The 22,736-nt window shown below is 44.0% G+C and overlaps 1 protein-coding gene across 3 annotated transcripts in view; it reads left to right on the top strand.

The window, feature by feature from the left end:
- Nucleotides 1-22,736, top strand: part of CACNA2D3 (calcium voltage-gated channel auxiliary subunit alpha2delta 3) — an 863,447-nt gene that overhangs the window by 108,480 nt on the left and 732,231 nt on the right. The window contains exon 1 of one of the 3 annotated variants that reach the window (XM_044253363.1): nucleotides 17,690-17,744. The exons of the other annotated variants lie outside the window; for them this stretch is intronic. Within the exon in view, the coding sequence (XP_044109298.1) occupies nucleotides 17,721-17,744 (24 nt within the window). The 5' untranslated portion in view covers nucleotides 17,690-17,720. Of the gene's footprint in view, nucleotides 1-17,689; nucleotides 17,745-22,736 lie in introns of those variants that run through there. 3 annotated transcript variants of the gene reach the window in all.

Raw genomic sequence — 22,736 nt, 5'->3', positions numbered from 1 at the left:
GCATAATCAGAACGACAGAAGTTGCAGGATGATTTTCCTTGTGAGAGGCATCCACTCAGAATGCTAATTAGGGCAAGTATAAGGAATATGGATCAGCAGCTGAGCGATGCATTTCCCTCCAGTCCATGGAGACGAGACGGGAAGCGGGCTGCGGAAGAATTTGACTTACCTGATTTATGGTTCATGATGTGATTCTGTACATTGATTTCTGGCTCTTAATTCTTCTTATCTGCTACTTCGTGAAGAGATGGTTGGAGGAAGCACACCCGAGAGTAGGTTGGCTTCTCCCTTGGAAACTTTGGAGGTGCCGTTATGCTTGGAAATATCTTGGTACAAAGCAAAAAATAAAATAAAATAAAATAAAAAAGGACCCGGTGCCAGTTGTTATCATCCGAGTTCTGGGAAAAAAAACTATCTAAAAATGAAGTTTGGAGTCTTGACTCTTTTATCCAGTTCTGCTTTCTCTTGGGTGACCTTAAAGTAGAACTTGAATGTAGTGGCAAGTGGGTCCAATCTCTGAAAAACAGCCCCTTGGGTCACTCTCTATCTTTGCTTTTATTTGCTGCCAAGCATTTAGTTTGTAAGAAAAATCTAAACATTTATCCAGAAGCTCCCAGTGCTGATTCGCACCTGGCTGTGGTCTCGGCGACCGTAGCGGAGGGCTTCTTTCTTGCTAGGCACTACGGTGAGCGCTTCACAAGGAGAATTTATATAATCCTCATAGCATACTGAGTGGCGGGTCCTGTACTATAGTGAGTACCTGTGTTAGAGATGAGAAAAAGCACCCTGAGGCTAAGTGTGTTGCCCAAGGCCACACAGCTCCTAAATTGGGGAGCCAGGGATTTAAACTCTGGCCATCTGACTCCAGAGTCCACGGTCTGAGAAAGTATATGAATCACAAAGGGGCTTTTGGACAACTTTGAGGTGAAGGTGTGGTCTGCAGAACAGAGTCTGAGCAGACTGGGCCTTACAGAGGTCAAGCTGGGCATGTCCTATTCAGACATCACTCAGGACCATGGGCTGGTGTATGAACCTCATGCTGGTCCCATGGCTGCTTTGGAGGTGCGAGGTGGACACACTGCATGACAGGTTGGCAATTTCTAGGGTGCTTCTGTGGTTGAAGGTACCAATGAGGGGCAATGATTAAGAGCTTGGTTTCTGGAGACGCATACACCCAGCTCCAAATGTGGAGGGTGTCAGTGGTGGTCACTGGATGGCAGTTCTAAGACTTGCTTCCAGGGTGATCTTGGGCAAGTTACGTTGACTTCCTAACCCTCAGTCTCTCCATCCAAACTATGATGATAAGACTACCTATGAAATAGGGTTGCGGCAAAGATGAAGTGAGAGAAAACGTGTAAAAGCTTTAATGCAGGGCCCGGAACATGGTAAGTGTGTCATCTGTGGTGGCTGGCGTTGTTTGGTTGCTCCTAGGGCAAGGAGGATGTTTTAAAGATCATGGGCAGGAAGGCATTTCCCTCCAGTTGCCAAAATGCAGAAGTGTCCTCTGCCGACAGAGATGCTGGAGGAGGTCGGGGCTCGAGAGAATTGCCATCAGCTTCCTCAGTTAGCCTGAGCCCCCGTGGCAGGTCATAAACCAGGTGCTGTCTGATTCTAAGGCACAAGACCGTGCCTTCTGCCTCTGGTTTATTTATTCCATCGCTTGGCCGTGATTGTCCCTTTATCCCACGTCCTCATGGAATCGGGGAAACCCAAGCCTGTGGAGACTTTGGGTTCACCAGCCAGGAAGACAAGAATGTGGTGCGGGAAGCCTTGAGACCCCAGGAGCCGTTCAAGGCTTGACAAATGCCAGTTGAAGCTGGATAAATCTGGCCAAAAAGGGAGTGGGTCCTCTTGATTATATTCGGGGTTTTATCTTGTGTGATGGGCTCACGTGGTTCCCTTCTTCTTAGCACTCCCACACTTGAGGGCCGGTGGCTGTTCCCATCACACGGGGAGCTGTGCGCCCTGTCTCCACAGACTTGCTGTGTGAACGATAGAGGTTTTTTTTCATTATACTTATTCTTAAGGTCAGTGAAGCATTTGATACTTCTGACTAAAAAAAGATTAATTAGAATCCAAAGGGAGAAAGAACCAACCAAACAAAGCATCCTTTCCTGCGCACACATAAAGCACCCCGTGGGGTAGGGGGTGGGGCTCAAAGTTAACTACCTATTGCCAGGCTCCAGAATTCAGACCTTTTTTTTTTTTTTTTTAAAGATTTTATTTATTTATTTGAAAGAGAGAGAGACAAGAGATAGTGACAGAGAGCAGGCACAGGGAGGAGAGGGAGGAGGAGGCTCCCCCCGAGCAGGGAGCCGATGCGGGACTTGATCCCAGGACCCTGAGATCATGACCTGACCTGAAGGCTAGATGCTTAACTGACTGCACCGCCCAGGTGCCCCCAGACTCCAGACTTAAGACAACCAGGCAGAACGTTCTTGAGCTCTGAGGCAGGTGGGCTCAGCAGCATGACTTTGGACAAGTCACCAATCCCTCTCAACCTCATTTTCCTTAATTGTGAGTATGGGTGATGACACCTGCCCTGTCTTCCTCATTAGATTCATAGATAGTGAAATTGCAATGTTTCTGGAGGCCCTTTCCAAATCGTACAATACTAGTTTGGGTTTCTTTTGTTTTGTTTTGTTTTGTTTTTTCCCCCAAGGTCACAGAGCTTAGTGCAATCATGATGTGCATCTGGGTGGCACAGGTGACATAGAGTCAGCCAGTCATAGTGCATGGAAAAGATACTGGTCATGATCGATGCCTATGTCTTAGATACACCACGTGGGAAGACCTTTGAGCTTCTGCTTTCCTTCTTTTGGGTGTAGAGGGTCAGGGGCCATTACCCCCCCCCCCCCGGCGCCTCTGCTGGAGAGCAGCCTGACAAATTCTACAGCACATTCTCCCTAGAGCCTCCCAGGGCTCCTTAGTCCTTTTCAACCTAGGATGCAGTGAGGACGAACGGAGAAACCACGGAGTCCAAGCTCCGGTGTGTCCTTCGAGTAAACACTTAGCTGCTGAGAAAAATGGCCCCAACGGCTACAGATGAACAAAACTAATTTGGACAAGGGAGTGGAAAATGCCTGGAATTTTGACCCTGGGGAGAGCAGCCAGTGACCCAGACGCAGATGGCATTAGAGGTGATCTTGAAAACAAACATTTCCTCTTGGACTTTAAACTGATAACTATTTAGTTGAATGAGACTATGTTAAAATTGTTAACTATAAAACACAGTCTTCCACATTATTAAATCAAACTATCAAATGCCTCATTGTCTTTAAAAATAGCATCATTTGTGCCAAAGACTCACTGGATAGCAAGTTCCCTGTGGAGAGACCAAAGTCACCGCCGTGGCCCTAGGATCCGAGATAATGCCCTGCTTGTAGTAAGGTTTCAGCAAAGATTTGTTGACCGATGGGCTGAAGGGAAAAAAGAAGCATGCATTGAAGTTGTGGAGGGATCGACCCGTTTTTAATTTAAATCGGTGGATATTTTGGAAGACTTTAGTTTCATTGTAAACAATAAAATATGTGAAATCATGTGTTTAAGATGCTACCTACACATTATTCAATTCACATTGAAATAGTTGACTAATAAACACAAAAATGTCCATATACCTCTTAAAATCATCTTCTTCCTACCCTTGGGGATGCTTTGATAGTCTGGTAATCATATGGTGCATATTGTTTGTGTGGAGGCTGGGACAAGAATTCTGGAAGGATTTAGGTGACCTATGAGCAGTTTAATATCTGTTGGGTGGTCATTACCTGGGGTAACCTTTTGTCCTGTTTTTGGCCAGGACAGTGCCATTTATACCAGTTGTCTGGCATAATTATTAATGTCACTCCTTTTTTTTTTAATATTTTATTTATTTGTCAGAGAGAGAGTGCACAAGCAGGGGGAGGGAGAAGCAGAGTCCCTGCTGAGCGGGGAGCCTGATGCGGGACTTGATCCCAGCACCCTGGGATCATGGCCCAAGCTGAAGGCAGATGCTTAACTGACTGAGCCCCCCAGGCGTCCCTATTCATGTCACTCTTTATCAAGCTCAGCAGTGTCTTCATTTGAGCATAAATGCTTTGGTCATAGCTTGTAAGTGGCTGGGTTGTCAAAGAACACAGGTTTTTGTTGGTTGGTTTGTGTTGGTTTGTTTTAATAGTTGTCAATGAGTGAGAGTGTGAATGAGGGAGTAGGAATAATCATTCCCCTGGGGACTCAAAAGGTAGCTTGTACTGAACAGAGAGAAAGGTCTAGACTCCTGGTTCCAAGGTTGGCTTCTGTTTGAGGACTAGGGCCTTTGACCTTAAGGCAGGCCTCCCCTTCCATCCTGCATCGAGAGATTGGTGGTTAGGATTGCTTCCCACTCCAGTGATGTGGCAGTTGGCCTGAGATGTGGGTTCCAACAGCCAACTTTTGATCCTCTGTGTAACGCAATTGTTAATTAGCATAATGCAGAGACTGAGAAACAGCTTCTATTCAAAAAGCCTCCTTTTGGAGGTTGACGCTGTTCTCTCTCAGACCCTCACTGCTGTTACCATAAGGGAATGTTAATTGTGGGAAATCAGGAGCTGTCCCCAGTGCCCCTGCCCCTTGTTAATTCTCCAAATGGAAATGGAACAAAAGAGTGGATACTTTGAAAAAGTGTATGCTCATGATTAGTTTGGGGTTTGCTTGTCTGTGGTCACCTGATCATTCCTGGCAGGGATTTTTTTATAAGTTAACCTGATTGCTTTGGGAATTTATGTGTTTTTTAATTTATTTTTGTTTGTCTTCCTCTCCCCCACATGAAGGGCACAGATATTTTCTATCTCATTTTTTTTATCATCTTAATTTTATTTTATTTTATTTTTTTCAGTGTTCCAAGATTCATTGTTTATGCAGCACACCCAGTGCTCCTTAATACCCACCACCTGGCTCACCCAACCTCCCAGCCCCCTCCCCTCCAAAACCCTCAGCTTGTTTCTCAGAGTCCACAGTCTCTCATGCTTCGTCTCTTCTTCCAATTTCCCCCAATTCACTTTTCCTTTCCCTCTCCCTATGTCTTCTGAGTTATTCCTTATGCTCCGCAAGTAAGTGAGACCATATGATAATTGATTCTCTCTGCTTGACTTATTTCACTCAGCATAATCTCTTCCAGTCCCATCCATATTGATACAAAAGTTGGGTATTCATCCTTTCTGATGGAGGCATAATGTTCCATTGTATATGTGGACCGTATCTTCTTTATCCATCCATCTGTTGAAGGGCATTGTGGCTCTTTCCACAGTTTGGCGACTGTGGCCATTGCTGCTATAAACATTGGGGTACAGATGGCCCTTTTCACTACATCTGTATCTTTGGGGTAAATACCCAGGAGTGCAATTGCAGGGTCATAGGGAAGCTCTATTTTTAATTTCTTAAGGAATCTCCACACTGTTCTCCAAAGTGGCTGCACAGCGTGCATTCCCACCAACAGTGTAAGAGGGTTCCCCTTTCTCCACATCTTCTCCAACACATGTTGTTTCCTGTCCTGTTGATTTTGGCCCATCTTTCTGTCTCATTTTAATTGCCTTCTTGTGTTTCTTTGCAGTTTGACCACTCAAGTGTGTACATCCCAGACACTACCTTTCGTTTCAGTCATTTTCTTTTTTTTTTTTTTCTTTTTAAGATTTTATTTATTTATTTGACAGACAGAGATCACAAGTAGGCAGAGAGGCAGGCAGAGAGAGAGAGGAGGAAGCAGGCTCCCTGCTGAGCAGAAAGCCCGATGTGGGGCTCGATCCCAGGACTCTGGGATCATGACCTGAGCTGAAGGCAGAGGCTTTAACCCATTGAGCCACCGAGGCGCCCCATTTCAGTCATTTTCTTAACTTTGATACCTCTTACACCTTTTTTTAATCTGCATGCTCCTCCTCCATCCCTCTTCCCCTGCCCCTTACAATTTATCAGTTAAAATGAGGTCATCTAACTTGCAGAGTTTCCCACAGTTTGCGTTTTGCTTATTGCTCAGTCGTAATGGAGTTCACCCTGTTCTTCTGTCCTTGGAATTTCCTATAAATTACTTGGGAGCTGCAGTCTACAGGTTTGACTGGCCTCAGGTCTGATTCCTTGGCAGGACTCTGGGTAGTGGCAGAGTGTTCTTCCCTTGGGGGGCACATGGCACCTGTGGCTCTCTCTGCTATTGGTGCTCTTTGCCTAGAGTCATCAGTCCTCTAGGATTGCAAAGCAGGGCACATCATTGGTTTTTCATTTGTTAGCTGGAATATTTCTATAATGAAGTGTTTCCTCATCTCCTTTGGTTTCTCACCCAGCATAATTCATAAAAGGTAAGGAGGATAAATCCTTGATTGTTTGCTTTTATTCATCAGGTTCATAGTAGGAATCTTTCCCCTACCATCCTTTCACAGCAACCGGTGAGTTGTGTGCTTTTTTTTTTTTCTTTTCTTGTTTTTTGGTATTATTGCAAACAAGTGGATTTAAATATATTTTATGGGTTTCAGTCAATTGCAATTATCACCTTTCTTTTTTTTTTTTTTTTAAGATTTTATTTATTTATTTGACATACAGAGATCACAAGTAGGCAGAGAAGCAGGCGGGGTGGTGGGGAAGGGGGGAGGACCCTGGGATCATGACCTGAGCTGAAGGCAGAGACTTTAACCCATTGAGCCACCCAGGTGCCCCTGCAGTTATTATCTTTATTGAAGTGCAAATCTTTGCCTTGGGAGAGCCTCTTCAAGTTGGCTCTATTTGACATGACCCTAAGAGTCTTTGACAGCTTCCCTGCTACATGGAATGACAAGATTCTAGACTTTTCTTATACATTTCCTGCCCCAGACCAGGAAGCAGCCATTTCTCTAAGATATTCTGATTTCTTTCAGTGAGAAATTAGTATATCAAGGCCACACTCTGGGTGCTAGAAATGCTCAATGTTACTTGGTTAGACTTTGTTTCTAGTTGTTTAGAAGAAAAGCTAGAAGCTGGCTAGGATACAGATGTATAAATATAGCTCTGTGTGTGTGTGTCTAAAAAATGCCTTATAATTTCATATTGATACTTTTAATTCAAATACCATATATGTATAGTGTGTGTGTGTATATATATGTATAATATATATATGTATTTTATATATTTGAATATATTGATACATCTGTATCTTTCACATGAAGAAACTTGGTTCTAAGGACAAAGGGATGATAAAATTAGAATATCTCATAACTTTTAATAACTTGTACTTGGATCTCATATATAAAACATCTCAAGAATAATATTATTTCACAAATATGGTTTCTCAAAATACTTAAAACATTTAAAAAAATTTATTTTTCCTATTCTCTTTATTTAAAAACAATAATTTTACTACATTTTGAGACCATGCATCCATTTCTTTTTTAAGATTTTATTATTATTTTAGAGAGAGAGAGAGAGAGAGAGCACTTGAGTGGGGGGAGGGAGAAGGAGAGAGAGAGAATCCCAAGCAGACTCCCTGCTGAATGCAGAGCCTGACACAGGACTTGATCTCACAACCTTGAGATTATGACTGCTGAGATTATGACCTGAGCCGAAACCAACTCAGTTAACGAACTGAGCCACCCAGGTGCCCCAGCATGTTTCCATTTCATACTAGACTTTCCCTTGTAACCCTCATTCAGTCTTACTTTTTTAAAGCATCTATATATTTAATCTTCACCACCAGTCCAATCTCTTCTCTTTAGCCATTTTGGTTGAATCTTATTTTCTAGCACATTCCTCAGAAATGGCTCAAGGAGACCATATTCCCTGAAGTTTTATATGTAACTGTGTCCCTTACACTTGAAAATAGTTTTGCTTAATATAAAAGCCTTGGCTTATATTTTATTTCCTTGAGTTTTGAAAATGTTACTTTCAAAGCCTGATTATAACATTTTTTTCTCTTGTAAATCACTTGTTCTTTTGCCCAGATGCTCAGATAATTTTTTCCTTTTCTTTAAAAGTAACAAAAGTGAACATGAAGGTAGAAGTAGAGCCAGGATATATCTCAGAAAGCATCCAACATATATTTTTTTTCTCAACATAATGTGAAAACAACAGAAGAGGGAGCTCTGCAGTGAGAAAAGCTACTATGAACCATGCTTCCTAAAAGTTTAGGAGAATTAATTTCACATAAATATAAGCCACAGAAAAGGACGGAGGTAAAATCTCATATGAAGACAAAGTAAGATAAAAAGAATAAAGAGCAGAGTAATGTCTTTACATATAACACACTAAATAGATTAATCCATTCAACAGGTTAAATCTGTAATTTTCTCTTGTCAAAATGAACTAAAATTCATTAAGAAGGTGATAAAAGAGATGAAAAATGAGGTGACAAGTAAGGAAAAGCATTGGAAATAAAGGAAAATCTTTTTAGAAATGAAGATTAAATAAGAAAATAAACACAACAGGTGATGCCTTAAAAGAATGAGAGAAGGTGAAAATTAGGAACATTTTAAGCAGAAAAAAACTAGAAAAAGAATTCAAGAGACAGGGACAAACATTGAAGACAGGCAAAAGAGGTCTAACATATATCTAAGTGGAGCCCCTGAAAAAGAAAAGTAAAGCAAGGAACAGAACTAACGCTGAATCTATAATTCAAGAAAAATTACCTGAAATGAAAAGGATTTGAAGTTCCTTTCTGGAACCTCATGTCTGAGAACAGTGGCCCACAGTGACTAACAGCCAGGACATTTGCTGGTGTCTCATTTGATCACTGCTTATATCTGCTGCCATGCCTAGAACAGTGCCTGGGACACGGTAAGTGCTCAAATGATTGACCAAATGTATTGATGTTGAGTAAATACATAATATACTTTTTAAAATGCCTAGAACGTGTCATAATTTTATTTCCCTTAACTATTACTTATTTCATATGGCCCTGGATGAGACTAGGGATAGTATTACAAGCTTTTATGTATTGAATTGTTTTTCCCCTCACCCAAATTCATGGGTTGAAGCCATAACCAATGATTCTATTTGGAAATAGGGCCTTTAAGGAGATAATCAAAGGTAAATGAGGGCAATAGGACTGGTGCCTTTATAAAAAGTAGAAGAGACACCAGGAGTGTGCAGACACAGAGAAGAGGCTGTGTGAGGACAGAACAAGAAGCAGCCACCTGCCGGCTGGAAAGAGAGCCCTGCCTGTACCTTCATCTTGGACTTCCAGCCTCTAGAACTATTGGAAAATACATTCCTGATGTGTAAGCTGCCCAGTCTGTGGCATTTTGTTAGGACTGCCCTAGTGTTGAGATTTTAAGGTTTGGGTCACTCTGTCTGGAAAAGAACCACAGCATTAGGTACTTGCTAAAGGCAAAGGGAAGAGAGAATGGGTATTGGAAAAGGGTGGATATAAATACCAACTATGACCACCTGACTGGTTACAGAAGAAAAGACTATACTAGTCATGAGTATGTCCTCCTTATTTGGTTATGAATGTGTGTATGTGTGTAGCAGATGTCTTTGTTTTCTTCCCTGTGTTCTTCTCCTATAATGTAACCTAAGGTGTGTTGACTTTATATCATAGTATTTAAGTATTGTTGACTTCACATCATGGTATTTAAATTACTGGATATTAAAGAGAAGAGTCAACATCATCCAAGGATTTCATGCCCTCTCCTGGGGAAAGGTTTATTAGTACATTTTGGTTGTATGTGTATTAGTACATTTTGGTTGGAGTAGTTTTTATCATTTGTATCATGTGTGGTGGAAGTATGACCTTGTTATTGCCTTTATTTGGAGATTAGGTATGATTTAAGAAGATGCATCTGGGCACCAAGTTGACCAGGGGTGGACTTGTGATGGTTAATTTTCTATTCAACTTGGAGACTTTTTTTGGAGGGGAGTAACATTTAAACTGGTGAACTTTGAGTAGGTAGATTATCTTCATTGATGGGGTGGGTCTCATCCAATCAGTCGAAGGCCCAAATAGAATAAAAAGACTGGCCTCATGGAGCAAGAGTGAACTTTTCAGGAGACTGTCTTTACACTTCATCTGTACCATTGGCTCTCCTTGGGTCTCCACCTGCTGGCTTTGGAACTGAAACTGTGCCCCTGGCTTTCCTGGGTCTACTGCAAATTTAGACTTAGTATTCTCTGTAATTGTGTGAGCTGATTCATTACAGTAGATCTTTCACTTTCTACATCTATACATTCCTATTGTTTTGTACCTCTGGAGAACCCTGATGAATATACACATATTCAACATTGTGTACCAAAACACTGGATTTGGGGGGGTTGAGTAGGACCATTCTTTTTCTTGTCTTTTACTAATATAAAGGTGGTCGAGAGTGACTCCAAATAACTACAGATGACTTTTTCATCACCTTTTTGGTGTCTGAAAATATTATATTATGATGCTTTTGACACTGTGGAGTCAGTGCCCTGAGTCTTAGTTAGTGGTGGAGTGTTCAGGACTTCTCTGAAATGCAGTGAGCATGTGCATCTGGTAGGGGCCCTCAGAGAACCCTGCTTTTCTCTAAATTGTCATGTGCTCTTGGAACACAATCTTTGTGATGTCTGAAGTTTGAAAGAAAGCAGCCAAGTTCAGCAAGAGTTTACGAGCCCAGTGGCTGTTTCTACTACTTTTCTTATTTGATTTTCATGACCAGTTACTTTATTCTGATACATACACTGGGATTGGCAGAATTCCTTTTTGTGGTCCGTGGTGAACACATGGTTTCATAGAACTATAACCCCATTTTATTGATGAAGGTTATCAAAGTGCTGCTTCTAGGAAGCTTAAGTCTTGTAGGGGGCGGGCAAGAGACAAGTGAGCAAGAAAGTATCAGTCGCAGGTCAGAACGGGGCAGAGCAACAGGCCGTCTGCTATACAGCAGCTAGGTAGTGACTGATGTTCAGGGAAAGTATCATTTACTTTGCAATGAGGGTAACATTCACTCTGTGACCTGATGATGAGAGGAAGTGGAGATGGGAGCAAAGAGCACTCTAGCTAGAAGCAGCAGCAGGTGCAAATGTTCCGAGGCATCACAGTTTGCAGATTGTGAGGTGCGGACAGTGTGAGCCAAAGAATGTAGACAGGACAGTGGGGAGGGGTAAGGTAGGTGTGGGCAGAGCCAGATGAAGTACAGAGGCTGGGACATAGGAACCTGGGAGGGAAATCAAGCCAGGTTTGGCTCCTGCAATGGTACAGATCCTGCTGCAGCATTTTGAAAAGGGGCGTGGGGTGCCCTTGGGGCAAAGGAGGAAAGCACGGAGTACAATGAAGAGGATTCCTCTGAAGGTGGAAGAGGATAGACTCCAGTCACTGGAAGAGGTCGGGGAAGTAGCGTCAGCCCCTGATGCACAATTGCAGGACATCTCTAGCTCTGCTGTGATGATCAGTAGCTCCGGATTTTGATGGTAAGAGATGACAAGAATATCTGCATAACCAACTTAATTTGAAACCCTACATTATTTAGGATGGAATAAGGTAACAGTTGTAGAATTCTTTGTGGAAGCATCATTACTGCCATCTGCCACTATTTATTTAGAATCTGCAGACCATGGCATTGTAGTGAGTGCAAACGAGTGGAAAATTCAAATGTCAACCGATTTTGGTCAAAAAGGACTCTTGGAGCCTCCCCCCTCCCCGCCCCCGCCACTGATCCCATCCCATCTAGCTCTTAGAGCAATTTCAGAAATGGAGTAGCTTTATTGCCTCCCTAAGCGATGTTTGCCTTGCATCTGCCCTGGCCCTTGGAATCTCTATCTTCTCTTGAATCTAAATAAATATTGTTCCTTTGGAACATGAGTGTGGCACTGATAAGAAGCAGAAACACTGTTAGGTGTCCTGGCTCCAAGGGGCTAGTTAGATAACTATCAAAATGATATTGTCATAAAATGATGCCACTGATAAGGCAGAACAATAGCGTGAAATTTGAGGACCTGCTGGGTTATAGCGAGGCCCTGGTGTTTTACTGTTCCAGCTCTCCTGTTGAACCCTGCTTGCTTCTCGTATTTATGTACTATCTATTAGCAGCTTTTGAAATATTTTATTCATGCAGTAATATCTCTAGAAATCCTCCTTAATTGGGACCTCGAGATAAATGTATGTAAAGTGCCCTGTATCCCAGTGGTTCCAATTTTGGTTTTTGCAGAGCTGCCTTTTTAATACAATAATCTCATTTTTAAAAAAAAATTCCTTTATACAGTTCTGCTAAAGGACAAGCAGGTCTTACAGGAGAAGCCTCTGCTTTCTCAGAGGATGGTCTGGATGATGCACCTGTCAGAAAATTAGCACTAGATTGGGTTGGAGCTCCTTGTAGTGGATTTCACACCAAATATAATGTGAGAATACCTTCATTATACTGTGGTCTATATGGATTTGCTAGTAGATAACATAAGCTACCTGTTATGGAAATGTCTTTCTTATGGGATCAGGAATGAACAGGCAGTGGTCTCATCTCTGGGGTCCAGGGCAGTGGGCTGCTGTCTTGTCTCTCTCCTATCCACTAGGATTTATTTTTACTTTTTCTTTGTTGTAGAAGTCTTTTAGGCCCTTCTGAAAGACTTCCCTGGACTGTGGCTTTGTAACTAGGACTTGGCTGCAATTCTTTAAAAGTAGACCTTTTTTGTCTTCCAGAGTTTCTCCTCCCCTGACTCCCCCTGCCAGTGCTTCTGTTGTCCTGCTCCTGTCTCTGGTGCCCTCGTATAAGCTGCCCACCCTGGGACACAGAACCGGATTTCTCTGCCCTCTCTTCCACTGTCACCCAGGACCAGGCGTTTGGCATCTGTGCCCCGTTGTCTGTCTGGGGTGGCCCTGCTCATTTGTGCCAGGCATCCGGGTGACCCTTCCCACGTCTCTCTTATTCCAGCACCCGCTGTGACCGAGGGTTCCGTGAGAGGGTGGAGAGGTCTTGGGGTGGCTAGAGGAGCAGAGCCAGCAGGGAGAGCCGGCTCCAAGAAAACACAGTGGATCCTAGCTGCGCAGGCATCACGATTCTTACCTGCCCTCGCTTCCTGGCTTCGGCAAGCTGTCTGTGCTCTCCGACACTTTGCTGGCCATCCTAGAGTCACACAACGTTTGCCTTTTCTATGACCCTGTGGTTCTGGCTGCTCTTTTAAGGTCAGGATTTGATTCTCACTGAATCCTTCTTTGCCCTTCTCTTTTTACACGTGGCTCTGAAATGAGACCTTTGACCCACGGAGCCACCCAGGTGCCCTGAACTTAGACCTTTAATAGTGAAGTTTCAGAACGGCACTGAGTTTGATCAGCTGTTTCAGGCAGTGTTGCCCAGAGCCTCTTTGTGTCAGTGTGACGTTATTCCAAAATACTAGAACAACAGTGTGGCTTTGAGGTGTTTCTTTGTTTAGTCCAAGGAGCTTTATGGTATTAATTCTTCTGCGGATAAGAGGTTGGGGGTGGGTCTCTTTATTCCTGTTACACATGTTTGATTGGGAGGGAGGTATGTGCACGTTTGTGTATGTGTGCGTGTGTGTTGGAGGAGTCCACGGTAGCGAGATCGGGATGACTTCAGTTTCTAATCCAGGAATCTCCCTAAAATCATGCAGGGATCTTGTTTAAGACGCAGTTCCTTGTGTTTGGTCGCAGCGAGTCCCTGGGCTGGGACTGGGCTCCGAAATACAGATTTTTTTTTTTTTCCACTTTCCCAGACGATGTCGATGCAGTTGGAGACCACTTGAGAAGCACTTCTCTGAGGAGGGATGCTCTCCCACCAAATGACAGGTTTGGGTTTGTCAGGAACGTGTCCGATCTCTGAAGGTCATTTTCCATTTCCAGATAGGGGATGAATTAAGTGGTGGTTCTTTATCTCACAACTGGCTTCCTCTCTAGCCTTTCATTTCCCCTTCCGGGGGCTGGAGTGGGGGGGGGAGCAGCTGAAACCTTTAGCTTGGAATAAACCACTGTTGCTTTTGGGAACAATACAGCGTATTCACTCTGTGCGAGTGCAATGAGGTATCCGTCAAATGCAATCTTCTGGTAGCTACCAGGTAGTTTCGTGTGTGTATGCCTGTGAGTGTGAATGGGAAAGACAAGGATTTGGGCAGATGACTGAACTTCACTGAGTTTCAGTTCCCCTGCATGAAAGCGGAGGTCGTAATAGCCGCTTATGCACAGGGTGGTTGTATAGATTCCATCCTGAATGTTAAGAATACAGCCTAGCTTGTAATAAGTGCTCTATCAGTGTCAGTTGTTATTAGTATTATTGTCGTTACTAATTGTTACAAACATGAACTGAAGTAAAACTCTTCCATGTCAGGAATTTCTAGAAATCAACAAGGAGGGTATGGGAGAATCCTATTCATAGTGGCTTGCGTGCCCTAAGGGAGTCAGTGGATTTCTAGCAGGAACACAGCCCTGATCTGCAACGTAGAAGCTTTATCAACCTCTCTACCTGCAGAGCATCAATAGGGCAATTTCCCATCCTCCAGCCCCAGCTAAGGTGCCCCCAATTGCAGATAAAAGAACTGGAATAATCTCCGTTGACTATTGTCTGCCTCCTTAATCTCACCATCAGTGAAATGAATATTTGGTTGCTGAGGGAAGACAGACATCTGAAACTTTTTCCTGGTGGAATGGCTGTTCGGTTTCTACTGCACATGGGTTTCGTCCTCTCTGGTTAAAAATTGTCGAAACCTGATTTCCCCCTTTTAAGATGGAATCCTGTTTGAGTCAACAGTAATGTTTATAGTGCTAAGGAGAGTTAAGAGTCATTCTGGGCTTAAAACCTTGTAAGCCTTTATGTAAATAGATTGTTATCTTGAAACTCTCCAAACTGAACTCAGAATTCACTCCGGCATCTCGTAGAGCTTCGATAAATAAGGGGAGAACAGCTAATGATCCTGTCAATTCCTAGCAGCGTCGTGGACCCTCTCGCAGTGTGCAAACGACAGAACAGAAAGCAGGGAGATGAAGCCCACGGGTGGACGTCCAGGGAGCATTTGTCAACTTGCTATGGAAAATAGTGTCCCAATTACAGAAGATTTGTTTCGGAAGAGTTTGGTGTTTCATTATCATCTGTCTTCCTCACTGGCCTTCGGGCTCCTTTTCCCTTTTCAGTTCCTCTTGCACAAGGATTCTGGCTTACCTTTTGAACAATAGTGTTCCCATCAGCTGGCCCCCCGCTGCCTCTAACAAAGTGTAATTCTTAAAGCAGCTCTGTATGGCAGGCCCGTCTTGGCATGCTTCCCAGCCTACATGGGCCATCTCTGCCTCAACGCTATTATGCTGTAGATGACACTGGCAACCCCCTGGTTGCCTGGCTGGCCTTTGCTGATGTTTATGCTGCCAGAAAACTCTTCCCCTACCTCCCCTGCCAGGTACTCTGGTACTTTGGGAATCCCTCAAGTCATCTTGAATGTCTTTCTGTGTGCCTTTTCTAAACCGTCTCCCCTCAGCCTTAATCATTTCCTCCCCCTTTATCGGAGTGTAAATGGGTGTTGGGAGGCACAGAGAGGTTAAGTGTCAGAGCTGGATGGACAATGAAATACTTAATGAAAAAAGGAATATGCAAAAGCATAGTGGGAAAGAGAATGTCAATGTCAAATGTAGGGACAAGACGTAAGGCTTTGTGAGGACAGATCATTGGGACTGCACCCAGAAAGAAGATTGCACAGGCTGAGTCCTGGAAAGGGGACTGGAAAGGACCACCTCTAAAGGTGAGGTAGCCACACCTTTCCTGGTGGGTCTTTGATCTTGTCTGGAGGGAGGTGTACAATCTGTGCTTTGGGGGCGGTGGGTGGGGAGTGCTCAGCCAGGTCTTGCTAGGACTGGGAAAGGAAATCCTCAAGATTGAGCTGCTACCCTTTTTCCAACTGTGCTGGTCAATGGGGATCTTCCTAGTCCATGTAGGGCTGCCCCAGGGATGGCCTGATTATAAATCAAAAGGCATTTGAGTGAGAGAAAAAGGAAGGAGGTTTATTAGGCTCATGTGGTACTGTGAGTAGCCGCAAGTTTATGTGGCTGTCCAGAGGCTCCAGATTTTCCCACATGAGCTAGGAAATGACGAAGGGTACATGCACGAGAATTTCACATTAATGATGTTGTGTTACCCCGTGACCAATGCCATCCATATCGAAGTGTAGAACTTCCTGCTGTCGGGGACCTCTGTAAGAGCAGCAACCATAAAGAACACTGGTTTCTGTCTCACCCAGAAACTGTGTAAAAAGAAATAATGATCTTCTCCGATTAGCAGGACATGATAAAATTATTGAAGATAGTTTTCCACGTTATTTGTTCTGCTTTTTTGGGTCAATGCTGGCCTTTCCTTCATCCACTAGGACCGACTTTCAGGCTACAATAAGCAGGGTCTAGTTATGAGCACTGAAGCAGAAATGCAGATTCAATGAGTAATTATTAGGAACTTTCCAGAATATTAGCTGTTTCAGTTGCTGCAGTGACTAGTGATGGAATAGTCCATTAGACATTTCTGTTCCCAGCAACTCCTGAGAATTGATTCCAATCTGAGGCAGCCAACCGCTTTGATCAATACCATAATTACTCTTATTGATGGATTGTTTTACAATGGTAGCCATCAAGGTAGTCGGTCAGCTCAGGAGGCACCAGAACTGTCCCCTGCAAGCCGTAATGTACCGCAAATATTTGATTCAAATCAACTTACTATTGAGGCCAGGATGACAAGCGTGAAATTAATTGTTCCACTTCATGTAAGACCTGCATTCTTCTTTTCAGAGAGTAATTGGTTGCCGCATGTAGCACGGGAGCTGGGGGAGTCTTGCTTCTCTGCAATGTTTATGGACTCGTTTTTTTTTTTTTTTTCCCCCACCAGCTATTTTTTTTCCCTGACTCTTTGAGGTGTCAGCGGTATCGTACAAGCTGCTGTTCCTGCCGTGGTTGTTTTTTAGTGGCTCTTGTCATGTCAGAGAGAATGGTTTCCTTCTAGAAAGGTTGATTGCCCCTGGAGTAAATTTCTTATCTGAAAAGCTTGTTTATAAAAAGAGAGGGTTTGTTGGCCAGCACAAAAGCAAGGAAACCTCAAAGCGTTTCGGTGAAGATGTAAAAATAAAATATTTTATTATTACTGAATATATAAATATATATTATTGAAGATATAAAATAGATCCATTATATATTATGTATCTATATATGCGTTATAAAAATAAAATATAAAAATAATTAGGCAAATGGCAGTGGGTCAGGTGTTCTGTCATGGTTGCAATAGGTGAATTCAACAGCTGTGCTCATTTTGCTGAGCATCTTCTGAAGAGGGTTGCCATCAGAGTCCTGTAGCTGGTGAAAGGATGAGGGCATTGCAGATGGCAAGTCAAGGACAACTGAGGAAACTGGAGAGTAGGGATAGTCCCAGCAGTGGCTGGTCATCCAGTCCTCATCAACCAACCAGTCTGTGTTGGAGAAATTCAACATAATTCTCAATACAATCTGAGAGAAATGTCATAAAATATTTTTTATAAGAAAATCAAGTATGCATGGGACGTCGGTCGGTTAAGCATGTGACTCTTGGTTTCGGTTCCAGTCATAATCTCAGGGTCCTGGGATCGAGCCCTGTGTCAGGCTCCGCACTGGGGGTGGGATCTGCTTACGTTTCTCTCTCCCTCCCTCTCTCTCTGACCTTCTCCGTGCCAGAAAGAAAGAGAAAAAGAACATCAAGTATGCAAGTTCATAGCTGGTCCCAGGAAGGGTTAAAGAGCTGTAGAAACAGAGAGGCATCAAGGAACAGTCGCCTTCATGGCCTCAAGGGCTTTCTGAAACCCTGGTGAGGGGATTTCCTAACCAGGGTGTCCTACTGAAGACGATGAGTATCGCTTGGATACTAGGGGTAAGTCAGAAGCCAGTTCTTCTGGACATGGCAATGCTTTTTAATTTTAAAAAGTTGTTTATTATAGCATTTCCAAGTTGGATGCTGAAGGGCTTGATGGCACAAGAGGGGACTCTGTGACAAGCAGTCCTGGAGCCAACCAGTCATTTTGAGTGCCGGCGATGTGCAAGTACTATGTAGGCCCTGGAGCTACCCCAGTACCTAAGAGCCTGGATCCCTGAGGCGTACATTCCTGTGGGACAGGCAATAACTATATGCCCAGCCATGGCAGGTGCTGGCAGATCACGTCTGGGATGACGGATGATGGAAGGTGGCAACTCTGCCGGGTGTTGGAAAACAGAGGCCAAGAAAGAGGAAGTAAGGCAGGTTTGATTCCAGTCCTGTTGAAGAGCTTGAAGCCACCTTCACCATCACACCCAATGCGTCTTTGACAGGTTCTAGTGGCAGAGCTTACCTTTCACAGCTGGGGAGCGGGAGAGTCTATGCCTTCGGAGGTCAGGGCGGGGGAAAGAGCCGCTTTAAAGTGCCCAATTGAGGATGTTGGGGATGGCTCCAGAGGTAAGTGATTCTATTTCTGCTCAGTCATGTAAGTGTTTGAAAGTATTGATTGAACACTTTCACAACACCTGAAGGGACCAGGAGTGATTAATAATAAATAACCTCGGAAAGCGGAACACTGAGAATTCTAAAGCAAGCTCCGGATGATGCTGGCCCAGGAAGAGGACTCCACATTCCTGTTGGACGTGCTCAGATGCAGCACAGAACCTCAGTAACTCACATCTCTGCCAGAGGTTGACTGAGGTGTCTGAAGGCCATCACGCTTTCTTACTTCCCAGTGCTGGGTGTCTTTGGGGATCGTCCCCTTCTTCCTGTTGATACCGGAGCCCTATAAGCTCCAGCTGCAAGGTGGAAAGAATGCCCAGGCTTGGCTCACCAGGGTCCTAGGTCCCCCTGGAAACGGGAGTTGCCTCAGAAGAGGGCTTGTGACCTACACTCGGCCAATTCGAGCTGACCTTGGACTTCTTTTGGGGAGCCAATGAGAAAGACATTCTTTCCACAAGGGTGGTTAAACTGATGGAATGAGTCTGACGTGGGGACATGAACCTAACAGACCTCTTGGGGAGTGGTTCTGTGGAAGCAAGTGAGGCCGGGCTGAGAGCAGCCTAGAGTGGAGGGAGAAACAGAGCAGGTGTAGATTTCATCCACACTCGTGGGTTCTTGATTCTTTAGACTGCCTTGCTTAAACCAATATGCATTTTCTTTTTTTTTTTAAATTTTATTTATTTATTTGACAGACTGAGATCACAAATAGGCAGAGAGCGGGGAAAGCAGACTCCCTGCTGGGCAGAGAGCCCAATATGGGGCTCGATCCCAGGACCCCGGGATCAAGACCTGAGCTGAAGGCAGAGGCTTTAACCCACTGAGCCACCCAGGCGCCCCCCGATATGCATTTTTAATAGGAAAAAAAATCCTCCAAAAACAAAAAAATGGAAATATGCTTTCACTTCATTGAGCCACACGGGTGAGATTTCATTTCTGTTGTATGGAGAGCCTGGCAGAAGTGTTTTTCCTGTACAACAGGACCGAAAGACCTTCTCCAGGAGGGAAGGGCTGAGTCAACTCCTGGCCTCCGGTTCCCAGGACTTGCTGGTCGTCACCCTGGAGGCACTTAACCCTCCTAAGTAACTTTTATGATGACGGTATCATAAATACATATTGTAAAGGCTTTCTTTGAAGGACACATCTACAATTTAAAAAGTCCATTTCATTAAAACCGAAGTCTGCCCATACATTTATGTAGCTGCAAAATAGGGGCTTCTGAGAAAAGACAAAATTTGCAGCTGCTTACGCCAAGCGCGGGGGTCTAACTGCTCGGCTTTTGCGGTGCTCAGGGATTTTTCCGTGGTGTCTGTGGACCAGCTGTTCTGCCTGAGATTCAGTAACGGATGGGCAGAAAGTTCTCAAGTTAATGTGTTTCCTCCTTCTCCTCCTTGGGAATCCAGCGTCTTCTGCCCTCCCGGTAATGTTTGATGTTTGTGAATGAGTCAGCTAGCTATTCCCTTAGTTATGTGAGCCATTCCTTGCATGGAGCCCGCACATGACCCATTTGTCTGCTTTCTATTTATTGTATCCACGCTGAGCTGTCACTCCCTGGAACTGCTCATATTGCTATTTGTTTTTGTTTTTGTTTTTTTTCCCCTCCCCCTCTGGGGAGCAGACTCATAGAATCGAGTGCCTCACATTCCCACCTTGGGGTACAAAGCCTCCAGGATGTGTTTCCCCCACACCCATCCTCCCAGCGTCCAACAAGGCTTCGCCACATCCCCCTTCTTTGTCCTCTCTTAGTCAGGTCAACCTCTTTTCCGCTCGGACTTTGACTCTCACGTTCCCTCTGTCTGGAACACTGTTCCCTCACTTTCCTTTGCATACCTGGCTTATCACAACGGTCTCAGCTCATATGTCTGCGGAGGAGCTGGCACTGGAGCGGGGGACCTAACCGTTACCTTTGCCCAGTAACTAACTCTGTGATGTCGAACCCTCTTTCCTTTTCTCCTTAATAGCTTTCTCGGAGACCTGAACTCAGTGCTTGCTTGTTCCGTCTTTCTGTCCACTAGAATATAAGCATCATGAGAGTGAGGGCATAGCCCGTCCCTTTCCCTGTTGTATTTTTTGGCACCTATGTCCTGGCACGTAGTAGATGCTCAGTTATATTTCCAGAAAGGATAAATGGCTGAGTAGTCTACTCATTCCTCTGAACAGTGAGCTCATTCAGGGAAGTCGAGCGCTTTAGTTTCGCATCTCTGTCCAGCTTCTCTGATCTAGAGAGGGAGGTGGAATAGGGTTTGAGATTTCCACATTAAGCTGGATTCTGTAATGATCTCATTTAATCCCTGTGAGAGCCTTAGGAACCTACAGTACTGAAGCCCGTCTTCCCTCTGTATCCGGGGTCTCGTTTCACTTTTTGGCCCCTAGAGTTCTATCCTGGCACTTGCTACTGTGTGTATTAACTGAATTTGTGATTATATGTATTTTGTCTTCTTTACCTGCTGAACCCTTCAGTGTTGTCCTTAGGACTGCTATGTCCACTCTTGAACCCTCTGATCCTTGCTAAGGGCTTGGCACAGAGTGGACTTTCTGGGCCTTGGGGCTAATGACGAGGGTAGAGGGAGATTTCTGGCTGAACTCCTTACTCTGCCGGGTCTGGGGACAGCATTTTGCGACCACGGAACTTCTTCTCAACAAATTTGTGATCCCTCATGGTTAGAAGGACATTAAAAAAGATTCCTTGTTCACCCATTCTTTGCAGAGGTTGAAGGAAATACAAAATGTTTCTCACTGGCCCAGGCAGGCCAAGTTCAGAAAGATCCCTGGTCTTGTGGGTTTAGTGATACTAGATGTTAGAGTCTACCTGCCCCGCCTGCCACCAGCCACGCCCCCCTACCCGCCTTATAGGTTTACAGGGGCAAGTGTTTGAAAGCCCTGCCCTCACCTAAGAATTGTACAGCGCCCTCCATGCTGCTTTAATAATGACCCCCCCAATTAGATAAGGGGAGGGAGGTTCTCTGCAGATCCACAGGGTTGGGTTTTTTCTTTTCTTTTCTTTTCTTTTCTTTTCTTTTCTTTTTAATTAGGGGGTGGGAGGGATGACCTCAGTCTAGGAAGAGAGGGGGTTGGAGTGGAGGGGGCAGGAGTTTCTATTTTTTGCTGCTACTCTCTGAGGAGTTCTATATTTCACTGTAGCCTGTTCCCCAAACCTGTGACAGCCTATGTAATTGCTGGACCGACATAAATCTGTAGCAACGATGGGTAGATTTTGCTGACGCATTTGCTTCGGGCTGCAAGACTTGGTAGACCATGTCTGCAGAGCGTATCACAACCTCCAGCCTTGTGGGATCCACAACGAAAGCTCTTTGTTGTGCCTCTGAGGTCATGACGTGTGATTGGGTTGGGGAGAGGGTGAGGGGAGACCAGGAGAGCATAATAAAAAGAGCACCATTTTGACAGGGAGAGTTCCCCACATATCTGTGATTTAAACATGCTCGTTAAACCTCTGACGGACCAGAAGTGTTTTCTCGTTCTTTGCAAGGTAAATAAGCAGACTTAGACTTTCAAAACAGATCCTGAAAAATGAAAGACCTTCTCCAGTTGCTTAAAAGATTTTGGACTTTTTCTCTTAAATGCATCCTTTCCGTCTGTGGATACACGCTGAGCACCCACTGTGTGCCAAGTGCTTTGATCAGTGCTGGGGACACACGTGTAATGACAAGGCAAATGGGTTTCTTGCCAGACAGCCTGCCATCCAGCCAAGAAGAAGGTATTACTTAAGTAATTACAGTTCCCTCCTCCAGCAACCACATGGGGAGCTCCCTCCTGGCGCGGCCAAGGGAGACAAGTCTTCTTCTTCTTCTTCTTCTTTTTCTTTTTTTTTGTTTCATTTTTGTGTTTATTTTTGGTGTACATTTTACATATTTGTTTTCCAATGTTTCATGATAGCTTAAGAAAATAATTCAGGAATCCACTTGCTTTAGCATTGGAACATTGCAAATAAAACGTAAGCTCCTTTTGACTTTCCCCAACCCGGGTAAGCACTATGATAGATGGAGCTCTGCAGAGAATTTTTGTTATATTTATTTATTTATGTATATTTATTTATATATATATTTATGTTATATCTCCACACGTGTGTGTGTGTGTGTGTGTGTGTGTTTACCCCCTTGAAAGCTACTCCCATTCTTCGAACACAAATGCCAACACATGATGTGCATATGGATATGACGTTTGCTTCTTCTATTCTGTAGTACATTTTTACATTAGTTTACATTCATTCCTGGAAAAACAACTCATTAATTTTAATTACTGAGAGTTGTGTTTATTTACATTCCTCCTTGGAAGCTTGTATGTTGGTGACTGGTGACCTACAAGGGTGCAAGTAATTGAAATAGTTGGCATTTATTGAGTGCTTAATGTTTGCTTGACTGTCCTAAGTCCCTT

The sequence above is a fragment of the Neovison vison genome, chromosome 6 (genome assembly GCF_020171115.1).
Source record: "Neovison vison isolate M4711 chromosome 6, ASM_NN_V1, whole genome shotgun sequence".
Lineage (NCBI taxonomy): Eukaryota > Metazoa > Chordata > Mammalia > Carnivora > Mustelidae > Neogale > Neogale vison.
This window is presented reverse-complemented; position numbering and strand designations above follow the sequence as displayed.